Here is a 19,948-nt window from a genome sequence, read left to right as displayed (position 1 = left end):
ACCCCCCTCCCCACCCCCCAAGCCCTCTTTGTAGCTCAGGGCTGCAGTTCCGAACCAGCACGGAGTTCCCTGGGCTGAGGGCACGTGCAGGCCGGGGGTCAGGAGCTTTCAGCCAGTAGTTCTGGGACCTATCTAGAAATCGTTCCTTTAAGAGCGAGTTTATTTCTGTGCCAGTGCTGGAGCTGGCCTGGGTTTGGGCCAGACTCAGCTGAACTCAGCACTTTCTGTGTGCCTGGCGCACTGAGCCCGTTGGAAAATCTGGCCTCAGCTGCAGGTGCTGGGCCCCTCTGAAAGGTCTGGCCTGAATGTGGGCTTGTCGCACTCCAGCGCCCAGTGGAGTCAGCATGGTTGCACCAGCTCTGCCCATTTACCACTCTCATGTCCTGGATCGCAGGTCTCGCTCACCGACTCGCTCGCACAGGGCTTGTGTGGTCGTCTGGACATCAGGGAGATGGAGGATTCCCCGATGTCCCCTGGCTCCGTGAGGTCACTGCCTTCACCATTTCCCTCCTTTCTCTCCACGTTCAGCGGCTGGACTCAGGTAGGATTCCTGGGGCTTTAGGGCCTAGTCTCTCTCCCACAGGAGCCAGCGGCTGTGCTGGGGAAGGCTGGGCCCCCAGCCTGAGCTCTGTCTGAGGGAACTCGGGGATTATGAGCAGAGCAGCAAAGGTGGCAGCTGGTGGGCAGAGAAGCCAGGGAGCGTTGGGCAATAAATGTGTCTTGTGGCCTACAAGAGGCCCCCACAGCAAGTCCCCATTGGGTAGCATGTGGTGGCTGTGCCCAGAAATGTCCCCCTGAGGCTGATTGATTCCTGGTTCAGTGGGACGTGTCCTGCTCCTAGGGGCAGTGGGGATATATAGCTGGGTCCTGCTTGCTGGGACAGTCAGTTCCGTAGAATGGCCCCCAACAATTAGAAACTGTGCCCATATCCTGGCCCTGCCCTTAGCAACTAGAAACCTCTGTCCAGAAAAACAGTGGAGAGTTACGGGGGCCAGGGATGAGTCTGAGTGTTCACCACGTGGGGGAGAGCTGGGTAGTGGAGATACGGGGTAACACGTGGTAATAATCCTCCCACCGGCGCCAGTGGGGCCAGGATTTCAGCTCTGGTGCCGAGAAGAAAAGGGCAGACTAGCTTGGGGGGAGCGTGGGGGCTAGGTGGGGAGGGTGGGAAAACAAGGAGTAGCTCCAAGGCACAGCAGGGCTTTGGTCACACTCTTCCAAACTCTGGGAGAATTTACGTAGTTACAAAGATGATTTTCAAATGGCAAAAATTTAAAAAGAGGAAACCTGGCGGAATCAGGTTTGATTAGAAGTGGTTTGAAAAGGCCAATTATTGGTGATGGGAAAAAATTTTAAACTGTTCTTCAAAATTTCCTACCAATTCTTTTTAGTTCCCCCCCCCCCCAAAAAAAACTGGGAAGTAAACCAAAAATACTTACTGAGAAATTTTTGACTGAAATTGAAAATTTTCATTTTGTTGAAAAAGCCACATTTGGTCAAAAATGTTTTGATGAAAAAATTTCAACCAGCAGTGATTCTGATAAGATGATCAGTTACAGTCCCTCTGAGTGCTTCGCCTAACTCTGAGACCTGGCTGAAAGCAGGGGGAATGTAGAGCACAATAATGACAAACACTTTATATGATATAGGAAACCAGAAAAAAATGACGAGAAAAGAGGAGTTGATTTCTAGGAGAAGGAGCATTTTAAAATGTTTCCCTATGAGTGTAGTAAAGGTCTCAGTAAGAAGATCACCTACGAGATGTAATTAGCCCTTAAGGCGATATTGTGCCAAATCTAAAAATGAAATTCTGCCTCTCGGGAGGTGCAGCCCAGGAGAGAGCCTGGCTTTTAGCCACCTTTGCATCTCCTGGATCCTGGGCTGTTCCAGGGATTGCAACAGCCCCCAGTGTCCATTAGAGCACCCCTAGGGTTGCTCTAGCTTGCAGCAGCCTCAGCGGCTCTGCAGCCCTGCTATTGGCAGAACGCCAAGTGCTCCAGCCACACCATGTGACACACTTTGGTGCTCTGAGGATACGGTCAAGTATGCCAGCCCTGAGCCACTCCTGCAGAGCGGGAATTGCCCAACCCCCTTTACTCTGCCAGAGGCCAGAATCTATCTGTCTGTGACGGGCCAAGGCCACTCCGAGTCAGTGGCAGAGCTGGGAACAGGATGCAGGTGTTCGTGGCTTCTAGTCCCACGCTCAGTCCCCAGCCCCTCAGGGCTCACAGCATCACATTGCTTCCATTTATATGACTGTCACTATGTCTGTGCTCTGCCCTGCCTTTGAAAAGTCTCTTGGGAGTGACCCCTTCAGCATGCCAGGCCCTCAAGGGGTCACATTTTCCAAGAGGATAGGCCACCTGGCCTCAGTGCCTCTGAGACCGGCCTCTGGGCTCTAGCTCTCCTGTTTCTCATGGTGAGCTCTGCCCAGTGACTACAGAATAGGGTTTATTACTCAACTGGGAGACAGTGTTGGGAAATCCTTAGGTTAGCACAGAGGGGCAGAGGTTAAAACAAGGCTCATAGAGACTGAAGCCAGGGCTCTACCAAGCCAAGCTGGTGTGGATCCATCTGGGCTCTCTCTCTCTCTGTCCCTTTGTCTCTGAGTCCTGAATGAAAGGCCCTGTGTGTCTGTGAACACTGTTCTTAACACAGGCTCCCTGACACCCCTCATCCCTTGTTCTCCTGCTGCCAAACCATGCTGAGTTCATATAGCCAACCTGCATTGGCTCCCCAGCCATTACCTGATGATGTCCCAGTCCCGGCTCTTCCTTTTTCTCTTCCAGGCTGGGTCCTGCATTCACAGGTGCAGGTTGTATTCAGTTCATTTTAATTATTCTGGTCTGGAACCAGGAGGCAACGTATTTCAAACACCCCATGCCTTCCATCTGCCTGGAGAGGCAATGGAACCCTTGTGCATTCAGGGGACAACAATGCAGAGGCTGACATAGAGACACACATTGCTGATAAAAATATTACAGTAAATTCCCATTTCCATCGCCATGATGTATTCCTAGTTCCACTTTGGCTACAGCTTCTTTTCTCCTGGTTCCTTCTACAATGAGTTTCAAGGTGATTGGACCCGATGGCCCCATCAGGGTCCTTGTGGGAGAAGATGCTCTGTTACCCTGTCACCTCTCCCCCAGCATGAGCGCCGAGAGCATGGAGGTGCGTTGGTTCCGATCCACGTTGTCTGCAGTTGTCCATCTCTATCGGGATGGGAGAGATCAGGCTGGCCAGCAGATCGCACCGTATCGAAGCACGACGAAGCTACTGAAGGACGGTATTGCGAATGGGACTGTCTCCTTGAGGATACACAACATCACCCCCTCTGATGAAGGGACTTACGGCTGCCTCTTCCAATCACCCACCTTTTACGAAGAAGCTGCGTTGGAACTGGAGGTGGCTGGTCAGTAGCACGGGCTGTTGTTTGCCCTTCCCAACACCAGTGAGCACTGGTCAATGGTGTGTCTCACCCCCACCCCCACAGTTCCGGTGTGTTCAGACTAGTCACCTCTCACAGGAAAGGCACCGGAGCGCTAGGGAACGAGGCCTGCTGTTAATGGGATCGATGCACCTGCCTGCCAACTCCTCATACCCACTGGAGTAAGCAGCTCCATGTCCAGCTTCTCCACCCCTCAGCTGCTGGGGCATCTGTCTGAGCAAGGATCAGGCCCCACCTGTTTCCCCTGAACTCCAGGGGACATGCCCCAGATGCAGCTGCTCATCCCAGGGAGTGTGACCCCTTCTCCCACAATTTCCTTGGGCACTGAGAAAGTTTGTGGAAATCTCCCTGAGGCCTCTGCTTCCAGGAGCTGATGGAAAAACTCTAGGTAGCGCCGTGTCTATGAACTGTGAGATGGATACCCTGAGGTCCGTGCGGCTACAGGGGGTGACGGGCGCTTTGTGTGTGATCTACCCATCACGTGGTAGATCTGTATGTGTAACCTCATGGTGAGGGAGGACACTGCTACACCGCTGGGACTCCCAGTGCCACAGGCCCACACTCCAGTCTGCACCAGAGCAGTTCTCTGGTGGGCCCAGGGTGTAGCAATGACACAGGTTCACTCCATTCCCCTCCAGGCCTGGGCTCCACCCCTCACCTTTCTGTCGATGGATATCAGGATGGAGGGATCCACGTGGTGTGTGAATCGGCCGGATGGTATCCGAAGCCCCAAGTGCTGTGGAGAGACTTCAGCGGGCAGCGACTAGCACCAGTGATGGAGAAAATATCCCAGCAGGCTGACCGGCTGTTTGATACTCACACTGCTGCTGTTATAAGAGACGCTTCGAACCAGAACCTGTCCTGCTCTGTCCTCAACCCCCGTCTCGGCCAAGAGAGAACAGCAACGATGCACATAGCAGGTCCAGGGCCAGCCTTTGGGAAAATGGCACCCTGGGTGACCTTGTATTTTGGCACCCTGGCCCCTATGGATGCAGTGACCCCTATTGCCCCGACCCCTGTGGCTGCCCTCGCATTGTCCCTGGCCTTCATGGGCTCCCCAGGCTCCCCACAGCCCCAGGGTCCCACTACCTCTTCCCAGTGCCTAATTTGTATTGAACGAGGTTCTGGGGCTCAGAATGTAGCCCTGGCTGGCCAGCCAGAGAGCAGCGGGTGCTGGCTGGGGTGCCCAGTTCTGACGGCAGTGCCCCCGACAGCAGCAGCGCAGTAATAAGGGAGGCATGGCAGAGGGTGTGTTGCTGCCCTTACTTTGGTTTCTGCATGCTCCAAGACTAGAGTAAGGGAAGGAGGGAACCAGGCAGACGGGGGAGATGGACCCATCTTGTGCTAGTGCCGAGTAGCTGAGAGGTGGTGCTCACTGATCAAACTGAGTGGGATTTCACACTTCTAATCTGAGACGTGTGTGTGTCTGTGTGTGTGTGAAACTATTTGTAAAATACACAATAACAATACTAATGAAAAACCCCGTCTTCCCTATCCCCCTGTACTCCCCTCCTGCACCCCAACCCCTGCACTGTGCCGCCTTCTCCCCTAACTCTCTTGCGCCCCTTGTCCCCAACCACCTTCTGCACCCCTTCTCTTCTCCTATTCCACATTCCCTGCTAAACCTTTCTGAACCCCCTCTGCAGCTAAGCCCTGCACTCCCATCCTGCACTCCAACCCCTGCACTGTACCCCCTTCACCCCTAACCTCAGCAACACACCTGTGCTCCAACCCCTGCACCCCCTTCTCCCCAGCCCCCTTTTGCATCCCTTCTTTCTTAGCCCCTGCACTCCCTTCCTGCACGCAGGTGGGGAAAGTGACCTGGATGCAAGGGGCAGCTGGCATTGCTGCTCGCTCCCCTCTCCAACTCCTCGCTCGCATTGCCCCTCGTGCCCCCTGGGGGGCTGTGAGGGGGGAGCGAGGAGTAATGTCAGGGCTCTCTGCATCCAAGTCACTTTCCTCCCCTGGGCTGGGTATGGGGAGGGCAAAGAGCAGCAGCTCCTGATGCTAGGGTTACCATTCGTCCGGATTTACCGGGACATGTCCTCCTTTTCGTGCTAAAAATAGCGTCCGGGGGGAATTTGTAATGCACTCAAAATGTCCGGGATTTCCCCCCTCCCCCGGCAGAGCAGAGCAGAGCGAGCGGCTGGGAGGGCTGCAGAAAAGTCCCGGGCTGGACTCAGGAGCAGCTGTAGAGGAGCCGGATCCGCCCTGCATTCTGAGCCGGCAGCTCTCCCCTGCAACCCGGTCCGGCAGCACTGTGCAGGGCCAGGGACCGGGTTTTGTTGTGCTGGGGAGCTCAGCCACGTGTCCGGCTCGGCTCGCACAGAGCCCAACACCCTGTTCTGAGCAGCAGGGTAAGGGGGGCAGGAGAAGGGACAGGGAGGTTCTGGAGGGGGCAGTCAAGAAACGGGGGGGGCTTTTTGAGGGAGTGGAGAAAGTTTTGGGCAGTCAGGATACAGTCCTGGGGGGCAGTTGGGGGGGGGTCTTAGGAGGGGGCAGTTAGGGGACAAGGAACAGGGAGGCTTAGGTAGGGGGTGGGGTTCTGGAGGGCAGTTAGGAGCAGGGGTCCCAGGAGGGGGCAGTCAGGGGACAAGGAGCAGAGTGGGGGGCTGGGAGTTCTGGGGGGGAGCTGTCAGGGGGCAGGAGTGGGGAGAGGGATCAGAGCAGTCAGGGGACAGGAAGCAGAGGGGTTTAGATGGGTTGGGAGTTCTGGGGGGGCTGTCAGGGGGCAGGAGTGGGGAGAGGGATCGGAGCAGTCAGGGGACAGGGAGCAGAGGGGTTTAGATGGGTTGGGAGTTCTGGGGGGGCTGTCAGGGGGCAGGAGTGGGGAGAGGGATCGGAGCAGTCAGGGGACAGGGAGCAGAGGGGTTTAGATGGGTTGGGAGTTCTGGGGGGGCTGTCAGGGGGCAGGAGTGGGGAGAGGGATCGGAGCAGTCAGGGGACAGGGAGCAGAGAGGTTTAGATGGGTTGGGAGTTCTGGGGGGGGGCTGTCAGGGGGTGGGGAGTGGTTGGATGGGGCGTGGGAGTCCCAGGGGTCTGTCTGGGGGTGGGGGTGTGGATAAGGGTTGGGGCAGTCAGGGGACAAGAGGCAGGGAGGCTTAGATAGGGAGTGGAGTCCTGGGGGGCAGTTAGGGGCAGGGGTCCCAGGAGGGGGCAGTCAGGGGACAAGGAACGGGGGGAGGGTTGGGGGTTCTGGGGAGGCGGGAAGTGGGAGGGGCAGGGGCGGGGCTAGGGCGGGGCTCCTCCCGTCCTCTTTTTTGCTTGCTGAAATATGGTAACCCTACTGATGCCCCACAGCACAGCCCAGATGGGGAAAGTGACCTGGATGCAGGGGGCCCTGGCACTGTTCCTTGCTCTGCCCCCTCCCACACAGCCCCCTAGGGGGGCATGGAAGAATGTAGGGGGCACAAGCAGTATCTGTGCATTGCGGCTCCACCACCTTCCTCTGCCAGGAGGAAGCAGGAGAAATCTGGTGCCCCTCACACGGTGCCTCTGGGAGTTTGCTGCGCTCTCGTGCTGGCTGGCAGCGAGCTCCTCTGACAGTGCCCTGGGCAGTCTCCCAGGCGGCCCATCCCTAAGGCCAGACGTGAGCAGGTCCAAGCCCAGCATGGCCAGCGTGCTCGGCCCCAGCAGAACAGAAGCTCTCACAGCAGACGGCCTATCTGCAGTGTAGCCAGGGCCTAGCCAAGTTCAGTGACCAGGCCAAAGCTTGGGCTCCCGTCAGCCTCATGGGAGGAGCCACTTCTCATCTCTCAAAAGCCTGACCAAAGATGCCTGTGAGATCCTCCCAGACCACTGCAGGATGCTGCGGGCTCCCCTCACTCCTGCTGCTGCCACATCCACTCTGTCTGGGTTCAAATCAATGCAACTTTGCCTTGCAGATGTGTTCCTCCCAAGGACCTCTCCCTGCCAGCTGGCTCTGTCGGTGACCCTGGCTGGTGTGGTTTTTCTCAGCCTCTTGGCCAGTTACTGCATCTGGAAGCAGCACAGAGCGAAAGGTAGGGTGGCCGAGGGGAAGGGGTGCTGTGGAACCGGAGCGAGGGTCTCCTGAATTCAGAGAAGGTTGTCGGGGGGCTTCTGTCCTGTGCCAGGAAGAGAGATTTGGGGGACATCAGTGAGAGGGCCGGCGGGAGAGGGAGTGAGCAATGGCAGAGAGGAGCTGAACTCACCCTGGGGTGGGGATCCTGGATGAGCCACGACTCTGGGTGTGACCTGAGAAGCGCCAGATGTAGAGTCACTCCTTTGGGTCTCACTGTAGAATAGAATGAACCTGACCCTAGGTGCTCAGTGAGTGTCGGGATCACTCAGTCTGAAGCAGGAACGAGACCCGGAAAACTGGGCATGGATCTGTATAGTCACTTGTATCACACTCGCACCTGTGAGCACCCCACACACCTATGGGGAGACAGTCCTGGCCCCAATTAGTTTATAATCTAATTAGGGGGAAACTGAGGCACAAAGCAGGGACATGACTTGCCCAAGGATACTCTGCAAGTCAGTGGCAGAGCTGGGAATAGAGCCCAAGTCTCCCGAGACCCAGCTCCGCAGCTCATCCATTGCCCAAGCTACCTGCTAATGTCCGTGTATCGAACAGGCCTGCTTGCAGGCAACGAGCAGGAGCTATTCATCAAGGTCCCTCCCACATCCAGCAAGACTTATGGGGCTCCCTGGGGGTTGGTGAGGCTAGTTAGACCCAAAGGGCACTGACAGCATGTAGGGCTATGGGGGATGGCACCGTCCACCTCCTTAATCTTAGTCCTTGTCTACATCCAAACACGGTGTCGCTGTGACCCCACCAGGATATGGAAAGAAAGCAGCACAGGTTGCTGGTGTGGATGCAGTTATAGCGGGATGAAGGCGCTTACCCCAGTAGAGCTACTGCCATTGGGGAGGGGGAGACGCTATAATGGTATGAGGCACCTTTGTCCCAGTGTAATTGCATCCACACTAGGGGGTTGTACCACTATAACTATCTGGGTAAAACATCACCCCCCCCCCCAACCGCCATAGCTACAAATGCTATCCGTGCACCGGGCCTTAGGAATTACAGCCCAGTGACATTCATGAACAGGAGTGAGATCCCTGTAAACGTGACACTGCAATCTTCTCCCCCTCTAGACACTCAGCAAGCTGAACTGAAGAAAGAGATACGTGAGTGTCTATTGTTACTACTATCGTTATTATTAATAACAAATTAAAAAACAGGCTTGTGGATGTGACCCACTGGTGAGTGTGTTACAGGCCCCCCTGTGAGCCAATTCGCAGAGCCAGGCTCTCTGGCTGGGGCTGTAACTGCTCCTGTCCTCTGTGGAACGGGACAGGGGGAACCTGTGACCCATGCACCAGTCGATTATGTACTTTCTCTGTCCCAATCAATACGAACACTGGATAAGCCCCCATGAATGTGATAACTGCCCTTTTGGCCAACACCCGGGGGACTGAAGTGGGAACTTCCGTGTCTGAGTTCCTGCTGATGAGTGTTACGCCCCCAGCACATACCCAGAGAAGTGAGCTGCACGCTTCCAGCAAGTGCATGTGTGCTTGTCACGTAACATGACATAATTGCCTGGAATCCAGAACCCCGACATGGTTGTAGTAATTTACATGGAACAAACAGTTAAAGACGACAACACAACATGTCTCTGTCCAATATTAAACAGAGTTAGACACCTTGGGGGTTTGGTATCCAGAGACCTCAGCCTGCTTTGTACCATGGCAAACACACCATTACAAATCTTTTAACCTTTCATTAAAAATACAGAAAAGAAGGAAAAACAGGTAAGGCATTTGAAATGTAAAGTCTTGCACAAGACTTTTGTTTTAATGACATCCCCTGTCCCCTTTGCCTTCAGTGAAAGAGTTTAGAAGGAACCTGCCCCTCCCCAGACCCCGACCATGGCTGAGAGTCTCTTAGACGGTGTTAAAGATGGGAATAAGTCTCCTTTTTGGAGAAAAGAGAAGACGTTAGTAGAGAAGTAGAAGTTTGAACTGGGCAATGACCCATGGCTTGGCTAGGCTATGCCTACCGTGAGGAGAGCCGGAGGCAAACCAGCACCATGGAGTTAATCTTGTATTCTAAACTTAATGAAGGAAAACCCCCAGAAATTTGGCAGGAACAATACTATACTAGAAAGTGTGGAGTGATGATAGACTAGACAGTAACATCAAATACTCACTTAGGAAAATATTAAACTGTAAATCATCATTCACAATAAAAGAAGTTTTTGATTAATATGGGGTGTGACCCCGGGAGGGAGTCAGTTCCTTCTCTCCCTGGCTGCAGAGTTGTCACCCCAGTTGTCCCACCTTTGCCTCTGTCCAGCGTGTGATGCTCCTTTCTTCTGATGCTGGCACCTCTTCCCAACAGAGAGAAAGAAGAGTAGCAAAGAGAGAAAATGCAGCTTCTGTTCTGGTGCTGACTCTCGCTGGCAGCCTCACTGCGGAGAAATGCAACCCAGCCCATAGTTTGATTAGCCACTCTGGAAAAATCACACCAGCGTTGGGCTGTTTGGGGCATAGCTTTTATCTGCCTCTCTGGTCGCAGGATCACAGCAGTGCTGCAAAATACGGTTTTTTTAGCCAGCTAAGCCAGATTCTTCTTATAAAGAAAAAGGAGAGCAACAGGGAAGAGAAGGAAAAAGACACATTGGCTGGGGCAGACATCACATTGCCGGTGGTATTCAGGAGTCAGCCAGAGCTGGTGGAAGTGGCATTGCCTTCTGGGTCCCTCTCTCTGGCCTGGTCTGGTCAGGGCATCTCTCAGGATTAGGCTGAAGAAGACCTGGGGTTCCAGGGGAGGGAGGAGTGGCAGCCATGACAGCGAAGCTCACTCCTCCCCCTTCTTTCAGTCAGACGGAATAGCAGTACCCTGCGTCTGTTCAAACGTATTCCCGCCAAAATCTTTTTGAAGAACCCAAAATGGAGTATGGGGTGGAATAGTCCGTCCGCTCATTCTTTTGTCCACCAATTAGGCCTAATTTCTGACAAATTTTGTTTCACTGATTTCTGATCCCATATTTCTCTTGTTTACCAGGCATGATCTTAACACAGTCTTTGAGTTATAGCAGGAGGGATTTTTGTTTGGATTAATTCAGTCTCACTCCCCTTTTCCCCTCCACATTCACTGTTATACGTTATTGTGACATTTTGTGAGCTTTCACTCCTGTCTCACAGTTGAGCTCATAATTAGGGTAAATTTGCAGGCCCAATTACTACAACACCAAAAACAGAGACACACCATATTTGAGGTCAGGAAGGACTTTTCTCCTCTATCAGATTGGCAGAGACCCTGTTTTTTTCTTTTTTGTTTGCTTTCCTCTGCAGCATGGGGCATGGATCCCTTGCAGGTTTAAACTAGTGTAAATGGTGGAGTCTCTGTGACCTGCAATCTTTAAAATCATGATTTGAGGACGTCAGTAACTCAGCCAGCGGTTCTGGGTCTATTACAGGAGTGGGTGGGTGAGGTTCTGTGGCCTGCGTTGTGCAGGAGGTCAGACTACATGATCATGATGGTCCCTTCTGGCCGTAAAGTCTGTGAGTTGAAGGCAGAGGAGCACAACTCTTCCCCTCCTTGTCTAGGCTGGCTCTTTGCACACCGGCTGCTGGAGATGTGGTAAACAGTGAAGTGACAACGTTTGCAGATTATACAAAATTACTCAAGAGAGTTAAATCCAAAGCTCCCTGCAAAGAGTTACAAAGAGATCTCACAAAATGGGCTGAAATTCACAGATGAAATTCAGTATTGATAAATGCAAAGTAATGACATTGGAAAGTATAATCCTAACTACATACAAAATGATGGAGTTTGTATTAGCTGTTACCACTCAAGAAAGAGGTCTTGGAGTCATTGTGAATAGTTCTCTGAAAACATCCACTTAATGTGCAGATGCACTCAAAAAAGTGAACAGAATGTTAGGAACAACTAGGAAAGGGATAGGTAATAAGACAGAAAATATTACAATGCCACTATATAAATCACTGGTACGCCCACATCTTGAATACTGCGTGCAGTTCTGGTCATCCCAGCTCAAAAAATATATTAGATTGGAAAAAGTACAGAAAAAGGACAAAAGAGCTAGATCAGTTCCTGGAGGACAGGTCCATCCGTGGCCAAGATGGTCAGGGATTCAACCCCGTGCTCTGGGAGTCCCTAAACCTCTGACTGACAGAAGCTGGGACTGGACGGGGATGGGTCACTGGATACTTGACCTGTTCTGTTCATTCCCACTAAAGCCTCTGGCACTGACCCCTGTTGGAAGACAGGACACTGGACTAGCTGGCCCACTGGTCTGGTTGTTCCTATGTTCTTAAGCCCCAGATCACCCACTGACACTTCCCTACAGAGCCCCCCCAGCCTTCAAGCAGGACCAGGAGCCCCTCACACTTAAGACGATAGCTCGTCATCTTAACACAGTCTCCAGTACCCCACAGTCAGCACTGCCTGACGTGAGCCTGTGCGTAATGACAACGGGTTCCAACTGGCTCAGGCCAGATCCTCTGAAAGGTGCAGTTCACCACTGCTAGGGGCTGTAACAACTTGTATTCTCTGTGGATTGACCCACAGGGGACTTTAACTAACATCGCCAGTGGGTTACACAGCTAGTTGCAAAGAATCAAATCTAGTTCAACACGTCCTTGACTCTGTCAGCAGGAAGGAAGATCTCTGCACCTCTCCTCATTTTCTAATCTCTCCGGCTTGCCCTTTCATGAGGTGAGCAGAGTTACATTATTATTATTATTTATTATAGGTGATGTTACAATAGAACTGAAGGCCCTGTTGAGCTCGACGGTGCAGAGACACATGGCACAAGGCCTGAAGGGCTAAATAGATAAGACAAAGGGTGGGAGGAAGGAAGTATCATTCTTCTTGGAGTAGTGTCCCTGTGCATGCTCCACTGCAGGTGTATTCGTGTCCCCTACGCCTCAGATCAGAGATTTTAGGAGCCGTGTCCGTTCAGCCCCCACAGACGCTGTCCCTGTCTCGTGCCCTGCAGTAGAGCTATAGAGCGTTGCACGGACAAACTGCCCTCAGCTCCTTCTCAACCGCCTTGACCTGAGACGGAGCCTCAGCAGCCTCCGATTTGAGAATGCCTCATCTGTATTTTACTTTCTGTTTCGAGTTATTAGTGTTCATTCATTGCGTTTCAGTCAGTTAGTGTTAATACTCCCCTTCTGCTTCCTTTAAAAAAACAAAAAACAAAAAAAAACCCAATAAAATAATCCCCCCTCTTTATTTTGTTATAAGACTAGCGAACTCCCTGTCCTTAGTTCTTTCTTGTCTCCTCCCTCTGGGGAAGTGAAACCTGGACAAGGTACGCCTGGCTCTTCCAGATTTAAGTGTTGCTTCTACTGCCGAGAAGCAATTCCAGGCAGTGATGTACATTCCCACTGCATTCGCTGTCTTGGAGAGTCACACATGCCTTAAAAGTGTACTTTCTGCCTGACATTAAAATCAAGGGCTAGGAATAACCTTGAACTAAAACTATGACTACTAAAGATGGAAAGTTCACTTGGATCAGCCTCTGACCCTGGCCCTGGGACCACCCCATACAACAGTCCCCAAAGTGGCCGAATCCATCTACTTCCTCGGCTCAACACTCTATGGCAGCTTTGAAGAGGAAACTTTTGGATTCCTCTCAAAAAGCCACAAAAAAGCAGGCTACACGTCATTGGGTAGAGAATCTACCCCAAAGACATGATCCCCAACAAGATCAACCACCTTGGTACTGACTGATCTACAACTGGATACCCACGAGACGACTGGCTCCTCGGGTACTGGTAAGCCTAAAAAACCCAAAGGGCACAGGCTATGGGAGTTCGGTACCATGGGGGGGAAAGGGGTGGTAGAGAGAGAACCAGTTCCTCTAGGTCATCTCCAATAGAGTGCTCTAGACCCTCGATACCGAGTACTTCAGCTCTGCAGTAGACCAGAACAACACTACTGGCCATTTATCAGAGTGCAAAAGACTCCCACTACTGTTGCTCTTAGGAAAAGGCAATTTCTTACTGCTTCTCTGTCTGGATCTCCTGATCCACGGGAGAAGAACTTTCAGGAACAGGCAGTGAGATTAGACAAAGGGATTACTCCAGTGACTAACATCTCTTCATCCTCTCCTGATGAAGCTGTTATGCCTCCCCCACCAACATTGGCAAAAGACTTCAAACCATTTCAAGACTTCAGCAAGAGAGAAGTGGATTCTCTAGTCAAGGTGTTGCAACACAAGCTGCTTGACATCCTACACACTTCATCATCAGCCTGTAGTGCACTCACTATTAACGAGGCATTGCTGGACCCAGCAAAGACTATGTGGCACGGTACATCCCACATGCAAGAGAGCGGATAAAAATATTATGTTCCCTCTAAAGACTCGGATTTCTTATTTCCCACCCATTCCCAAACTCCTTTGTCATCTATGCTGTAAATGATCGTGGCAGACAGCACCGTTCTAAATCAACACCCTGTGACAAGAACTTAAAACAACTTGAAAATCATATTCTTAGGTGACCCTGCAATTTAAGATGGCTAATTACCAAGCTCTTATGGCAAAATACAACCATATCAGTTATTCTACATTAAACGCCTTCATTGACCATCTCCCAGCAGTTTCAGGTGATCACTACTGAGGGTCAGGTTCTTGCAAGGACATTGTTGCAGGCCCCTCTCTAAATACCGCTGACACAGCTGCTTGCTTCATCTCAACAGCAGTGGGCATGCAGAGGGCTTCCTGGCTTCACCTTTCTGGCTTTCCAAGGGAAGTCCAGTCTACTGTGGAGGACCTTCCATTGGAAGGATCCAAATCATTTGCAGAGAAAATGGATAATCCCTCCACATACTAAAAGACTCTAGAGCCACTTTGCATTCACTGAGAATTTATGCACCTGCACAAAAAAGAAGATATAATAAATCACAGATGACACAGAGATCCCGGCCTGATCAATTTTCTTCCCCCCCCCCCCCCCAGAGCATTATGAACCCCAACAGAAAACACAATGAATACAAAAGGGAAGATCAACTGCTCCACAATGATCAACATCACAGCCATCTGCATCTATGCATGAATTTTGATGTGTTATTTGAGGCCCCGAGTTACTAACCCCATTTTAATTTGCTGCAAAAACCCAAACATCGCCACTACTTTGGCAGCGGCCTTACTCTTTTTAATCAAAACTGGGATCAAGTGGGTTTTGGAGATCATCTCCACAGGATATTTGATCCATTTTACCGCCCTCACTCCTGCCTACCCCTCCCCCCGACCCTCCTCAGGAACCCTTCTCATGAGTAGCTTTTACATCAGGAAACAAGCTATCTTCTGAACCGAGGTGCTATACTTCCTACTCAACACAGAGGGAAGGACTTCAACTCCAAGTACTTCCAGATAAAATAAAATAAATTAAAAAATAAAAATACTGATACTGAAAAACAATAGTGATTGGAGACACATTCTGGATCTAAGATCACTCGACAGATTTGTAAAGCTACAGCGCTTCAAGAAGGTTACTTTGTCAGCAATAATCCCATCTCTGGACCATGGAAACTGGTTCTCGACCCTTGACCTACAAGATGCTTACTTCCATATCGTGATCCACAGAAGGTTTCTAGTATTCACTCTGAGACAAGACCACTTTCATTGTCTGCACCCAGAGTGTTCTCAAAGGTCCTTTCTATGGTTGTGGTGCTCCTTCGTAAACAAAGAGTGATAATATTCCTGTATCTAGATGATTGCCTGCTCAAGGCATGCTCCTTTGATGATGCTTTGACTCCCCCACAAAAGACTATGGACCTATTCCTCCAACTGGCTCTATAAGTAGACATCCAAAAGACCATATTAACTCCAGTATAACGTCTGGAATTCATAGAGGCCTACCTCGATGGAGCAGAGGCCAAAGCCTTCCTCCCGTTATGCAGGTTCAACACCATAGATAACTTGATCTCTAACGGACAGGCCAAGCCTCAGACCTTGGTAAGAAATGGTCTTCAACTACTGGGACGCATGGTGGCAGGCATCTTCGTAATAAATCACGTGAGACTACACATGTACTGCCTTCAGTGGTGGTTCAGTACAGGATACATACCAAGCACACACAGCTTAAACAAACTTCTATTGATGCCCTCAACATTCAAAAACTCCCTTGACTTGTGGAAAGAGTCTCACAATGTCTGCTCAGGAGTGCCCTTCACTCAGCCACCCCCAATGTTAATAATGACAACAGACGCATACCTATTGGGATGGGGAGCCCAACTGGTCACCCATGCTATTCAAGGCAAATGGTTCCCCTTCGAATCCACATTGCATATGTACTTACTGGAACTCAGAGCAGTCAGGAAAGCTTGTTCACATTTCTTACCACTGATCGGGGCAAGCATATAAAGATTATAGGCAACATTGCATGTATGTTTTACATAAATCACTAGAGAAGAGCAAGCTCACCTTCCCTTTGTACCAAGGCAGTGAAACTCTGGAACTGGTGCACTCACCACCACATAGAATGGCTTTCGTATGAGGAGAGATTAATAAGACTGAGACTTTTCAGCTTGGAAAAGATACGACTAAGGGGGGATATGATAGAGGTCTATAAAATCATGACCAGTGTGGAGAAAGTAAATAAGGAAGTGTTATTTACTCCTTCTCATAACACAAGAACAAGGGGCCACCAAATGAAATTAACAGGCAGCAGGTTTAAAACAAACACAAAGTATTTTTTCATGCAATACACTGTCAACCTGTGGAACTCCTTGCCAGAGGGTGTTGTGAAGGCCAATATTATAACGGGGTTCAAAAGGGAGCTAGATAGATTCATGGAGGACAGGTCCATCAATGACTATTAGCCAGGATGGGCAGGGATGGTGTCCCTAGCCTCTATTTGCCCGAAGCTGGGATTGGGTGACAGGGGATGGATCACTTGATGATAACCTGTCTGTTCATTCCCTTTGGGTCACCTGTCATTGGCCACTGTCAGAAGACGGGCTACTGGGCTGGATGGACCTTTGGTCTGACCCATTGTGGCTGCACCCCATGTGCCATGCCGCCCCCTGAGGCCCCGCCCCTGCCCCTTCTCCCTGTGCTCATGCCACCTCTTCTCCCCAAACCCCTGACCTCACACCAACCCTTCCCCCAAACCCAGCATTGTCCCTCCTTCCCCGCAAGACCCCACCTGCTGCTCATGCCTCTCCCCCTTCCCGTCACTTGATCGTACAGATGGCAAAAAGTGGGGGGAGGGCTGACCCCTTCATCCCCCTATTCCGGCACCCCTGCATCCGCTGCTATATTTTATTCCAGTGTCTGATGCTCAGTACTAGACTCGACTCTGAAAGCCCACCCCTCCATTCAGGGCACTGCTGCAGCGTCGCCGAGAGTGGAGCACCCATAGAGACCCACTGAAAGAAGAAGAAAGGGTTACTCACCTTGTGCTGTAACTGTGGTTCTTTGAGATGTGTCCCCCTGTGGGTGCTCCACTACTTCCCTCCTTCCCCTCTGTTTTGGAGCTCTTACCTATGAGCTCTGTGTAGAGAAGGAACTGGGGGCAGTTTGTCTGCACAGCGCTGTAGTGACCTAATGCATGGGAGGGGGAGAGCGTATGTGTGGGCCGAACAGAAACGGCTGCCTAAAATCTCCGATGAGAGGCGCAGGGGTGTGAATACACAGAGAGTGGAGCAACACACGTCTCGAAGCACTGCAGTTACTGCACAAGGTGAGTAACCCTTTCTTATCCCATTTTCCACTCAGGGAACTGAGGCCCAGAGCGATCAGGGCCCCAGTTCAGCTAGATACAGGTGTAACTTTAAGTGTGTGAATAATCCCATTATTATAAGTCAGTCTCTCGCTGTCAGGCATTTTTTCCAGCCCTCAAATCATTTTCGTGGCTCTTTTCTGCATCCTTTCCAGTGTTTCAATGTCTTTTTTCAAATGAGGTCAGCCAGTTGTTCAGGCAGCCCCACAGCCAGCTGCACCGGCTGCCAGCCACGGCTGGAGTGGCCCAGGGCAGCTGGCCCCCGGGACCATCTGAGCAGCAGCCGGTGGGGCTGGCCCAGAGACTGCCTGAGCAGTGGTCCCTCGGGCGGCCACAGCAGCTGCTGCTCAATGACCCCTGGCAGCGTGTGCCACTGGCCCTGCCCCCTCTCCAGCAGGGCCCCCCCTAAGATTTACTTAGGGGTACTTCTCGTATAAATCCTGAACTGGTCACAGGTGGTGAATTTCTTTGTTTATTGCCCGTGACCTGTCCACAACTTTCTCTAAAAATACCCGTAACTAAATCGTAGCCTTGGGCATGGTACAGGGGTGACTGAGTGAGGGTCTAAGGTCTGTGATGTACTGGAGGTCAGACTACGACCCGTCCGGCCTTAAACTCTATGAAGCTATGGTTTTCTGCAAAATAGCAGCTCTTTGCTAGTATTAGAAGAGACCATCACCCACTGGAATCTCACCTCTCTCAATCTCTTCTTTCTTTAGACGATCTGCAATCTAATCTGGAGAAAGAGAGAGGTAAGTTCCTGGGACAAGTTCACCAAACTAACAGTAGGAAATGAATAACCGCGTTAATGCGACAGCATGAAACCTCACCTCTTTCTTCCTTTTCTCTTCCAGAGATTCTACGCTCTGAGCTGGAGAACGAGAGAGGTAAATGTCTGGGCTCTCAGGAGGCTTGAATGATTTTCTCTCACTGTACATAGTCAGACAGACTTTGGCCTCTGTCTCTGCACTGTCTGTTAGGAGAGGCTCTGGGAACCAAACGGCCGGGGAGCTCTGACTAATCATGGAGCGGGGTAACTGCTCCATAGATAAAGTTGCTGCTCAGTTTCCATCGTAAGCCTGATTTTAGACCTTCCTCTAAACTACACACACAGGGGAGTGTCCATATCCCAAACTGGTGGGTCTGCCTGTGCCAATGTACCTTTTTGCTACTGAATTTGAAGGAATGGCGGGGTGGGGAGATCCTGATGCCCTGGAAAAAGAGGCTCAGCAGAGTCCTAAAGTCTCCAAGCACTCTCTGACTCTTTGAGGCACAAAGTCAATGAGAAGGAGCCAGCTAATGTTGCTGATCCCTGAGTTGAGATCCAGCATCCAGAGCCAAGGTTTAGCGCATTAAACCCTCACTTCCACGTTATCAGGGCCTAGCCCCTCACCAAGCTTCTAGGCACATGGGGAGTGTGGACACTACACCACAGGTGAGCCCAGCTAGGGCAGGGCATGGGAACCCAGCGAGGGTCAGATGTCAAGAAGGGGGGTGTGATCCATGGAGAGATCTATGAGGATGGAGCTCAGGCCAGGAGACCTGGGCAGAAAGAAGCCAGCAGAGAGCACAGTGGAGGGGGCAAAGTGGTCCTTTAAAGGCACATCCCCTAACCCAGGAGCTGTTGTAGAACTGACTGCACACCCATGTCTCTCTGTTTGCAGGGAAATCCCTGGCTGAACTTGGTAAGTGCCATGTGTCCCCTTTCCCCCACCCCCCATATGACACTGTGTCCTACGCCACCAGTCCGTGCTCCGGGAAGTGCTCACCTCTTGGTGTGTTTGATTTCAGGCTGGAGTAAAGTCAGAAAAAATGCAGGTAAGTGAAGCTGGTATGTTAATGTCAGACCCCCTGCACCACTCTGCTGCCCAGCAGATGCACACATGCCAGAAGTCACAGGGAAAGCAGTGTGGTCAATGAAAATGCCAGATTCGTCACAATGCTCACACTTAACTATGGAGTCACCAGCGCTCCAGTGTAACTGCGATAACTCAGAGTGCTCCTAAGTCTGGGGACTTACCCGCTGTCAGTCCAGGGGGGTAGGCGCTTACAGGAGTTTGTAATTGTGGGTCAGAGTTGGGGTTTTCCTGGACACGTGTGGTGAATTCTCATGTGTTGTGTTGTTGTTAATTGACTTCATGAACTAGAAGGGATCTAGGAAACTGTGTACATTACCTTAACTGGCTGCGGGTAATTGTCTTAATGCTTTTTGGACTCTGGTGAAATCTCTGTTTTTACGGAGTTGTCAATCAGTAGCCCTTTGGCCAATTCAGTTCAAATTTGGTAGAAAAATTCTACCTCAGACCCAGACCAAATCTACCAAATTTGAGTGTGATATGACTCTGCGGGTGTTAGAATAGAGGGCTCCCAGCTCAGGCGTAGATTGGAGACTCAGTTGCTGTCTTAGCTGTGGAGACGTGGTAGCGGCCCCACAGCACAGATTTTGTGGTAGGTGACTACTGAGTTCTTGTAATGGTTTGAAATGACGTCCGTGTGTGTAACACCTGAGCTCTCTCCTCACTGGGGCCTCTGTAGAGGTTACAGACAGGCCCAATGGGAGCTAGAGGCATCTCCAGCTCTTTCAGGGGAGCTATTTGCCTCTAGTGCCTGGGAGGAGAGCTGCAGTGACAGGCAGAGAAGCAGGTTCCCGGGCGATAGAGGCTGGAAATCAGAGCTGGGGGGAGGATGGGAAACAGCCCCGATGGGCTGGGCTCTGCCCCTGATGCTCTGCCCCATCTCTGCAGTGAACGTGATTCTGGATCCGGATAC

The 19,948-nt window shown here is 51.4% G+C and overlaps 1 protein-coding gene across 2 annotated transcripts; it reads left to right on the top strand.

The window, feature by feature from the left end:
- The first annotated feature begins 4,205 nt into the window (after window positions 1-4,205).
- On the top strand, window positions 4,206-18,231 carry LOC135978751 (butyrophilin subfamily 2 member A1-like). 2 transcript variants are annotated; one of them, XM_065579564.1, is made up of 5 exons: window positions 4,206-4,368; window positions 7,333-7,449; window positions 8,570-8,602; window positions 17,899-17,931; window positions 18,034-18,231. In XM_065579564.1, exons 1-5 carry the CDS (start codon window positions 4,224-4,226, stop codon window positions 18,093-18,095), a joined length of 390 nt encoding a protein of 129 aa, XP_065435636.1. In that variant the 5' UTR covers window positions 4,206-4,223; the 3' UTR covers window positions 18,096-18,231. The 2 variants fall into 2 exon arrangements, with proteins under 2 accessions (XP_065435636.1, XP_065435635.1); XM_065579563.1 differs by lacking the exon at window positions 4,206-4,368 and adding an exon at window positions 5,483-5,805.
- The last annotated feature ends 1,717 nt before the right edge of the window (window positions 18,232-19,948 follow it).

Source organism: Chrysemys picta, unplaced genomic scaffold (assembly GCF_011386835.1).
Source record: "Chrysemys picta bellii isolate R12L10 unplaced genomic scaffold, ASM1138683v2 scaf431, whole genome shotgun sequence".
NCBI classification, from domain to species: domain Eukaryota; kingdom Metazoa; phylum Chordata; order Testudines; family Emydidae; genus Chrysemys; species Chrysemys picta.
This window is presented reverse-complemented; position numbering and strand designations above follow the sequence as displayed.

Excerpts from the sequence above, each read along its gene's own strand:
- LOC135978751 (XM_065579563.1), top strand. The coding sequence starts at position 5,535 with ATGCACTCAAAATGTCCGGGATTTCCCCCCTCCCCCGGCAGAGCAGAG. Across the intron at positions 7,450-8,569 it reads GAAGCAGCACAGAGCGAAAG|ACACTCAGCAAGCTGAACTG; the intron begins GTAGGGTGGCCG and ends CTCCCCCTCTAG. Across the intron at positions 17,932-18,033 it reads TAATCTGGAGAAAGAGAGAG|AGATTCTACGCTCTGAGCTG; the intron begins GTAAGTTCCTGG and ends TTTCTCTTCCAG.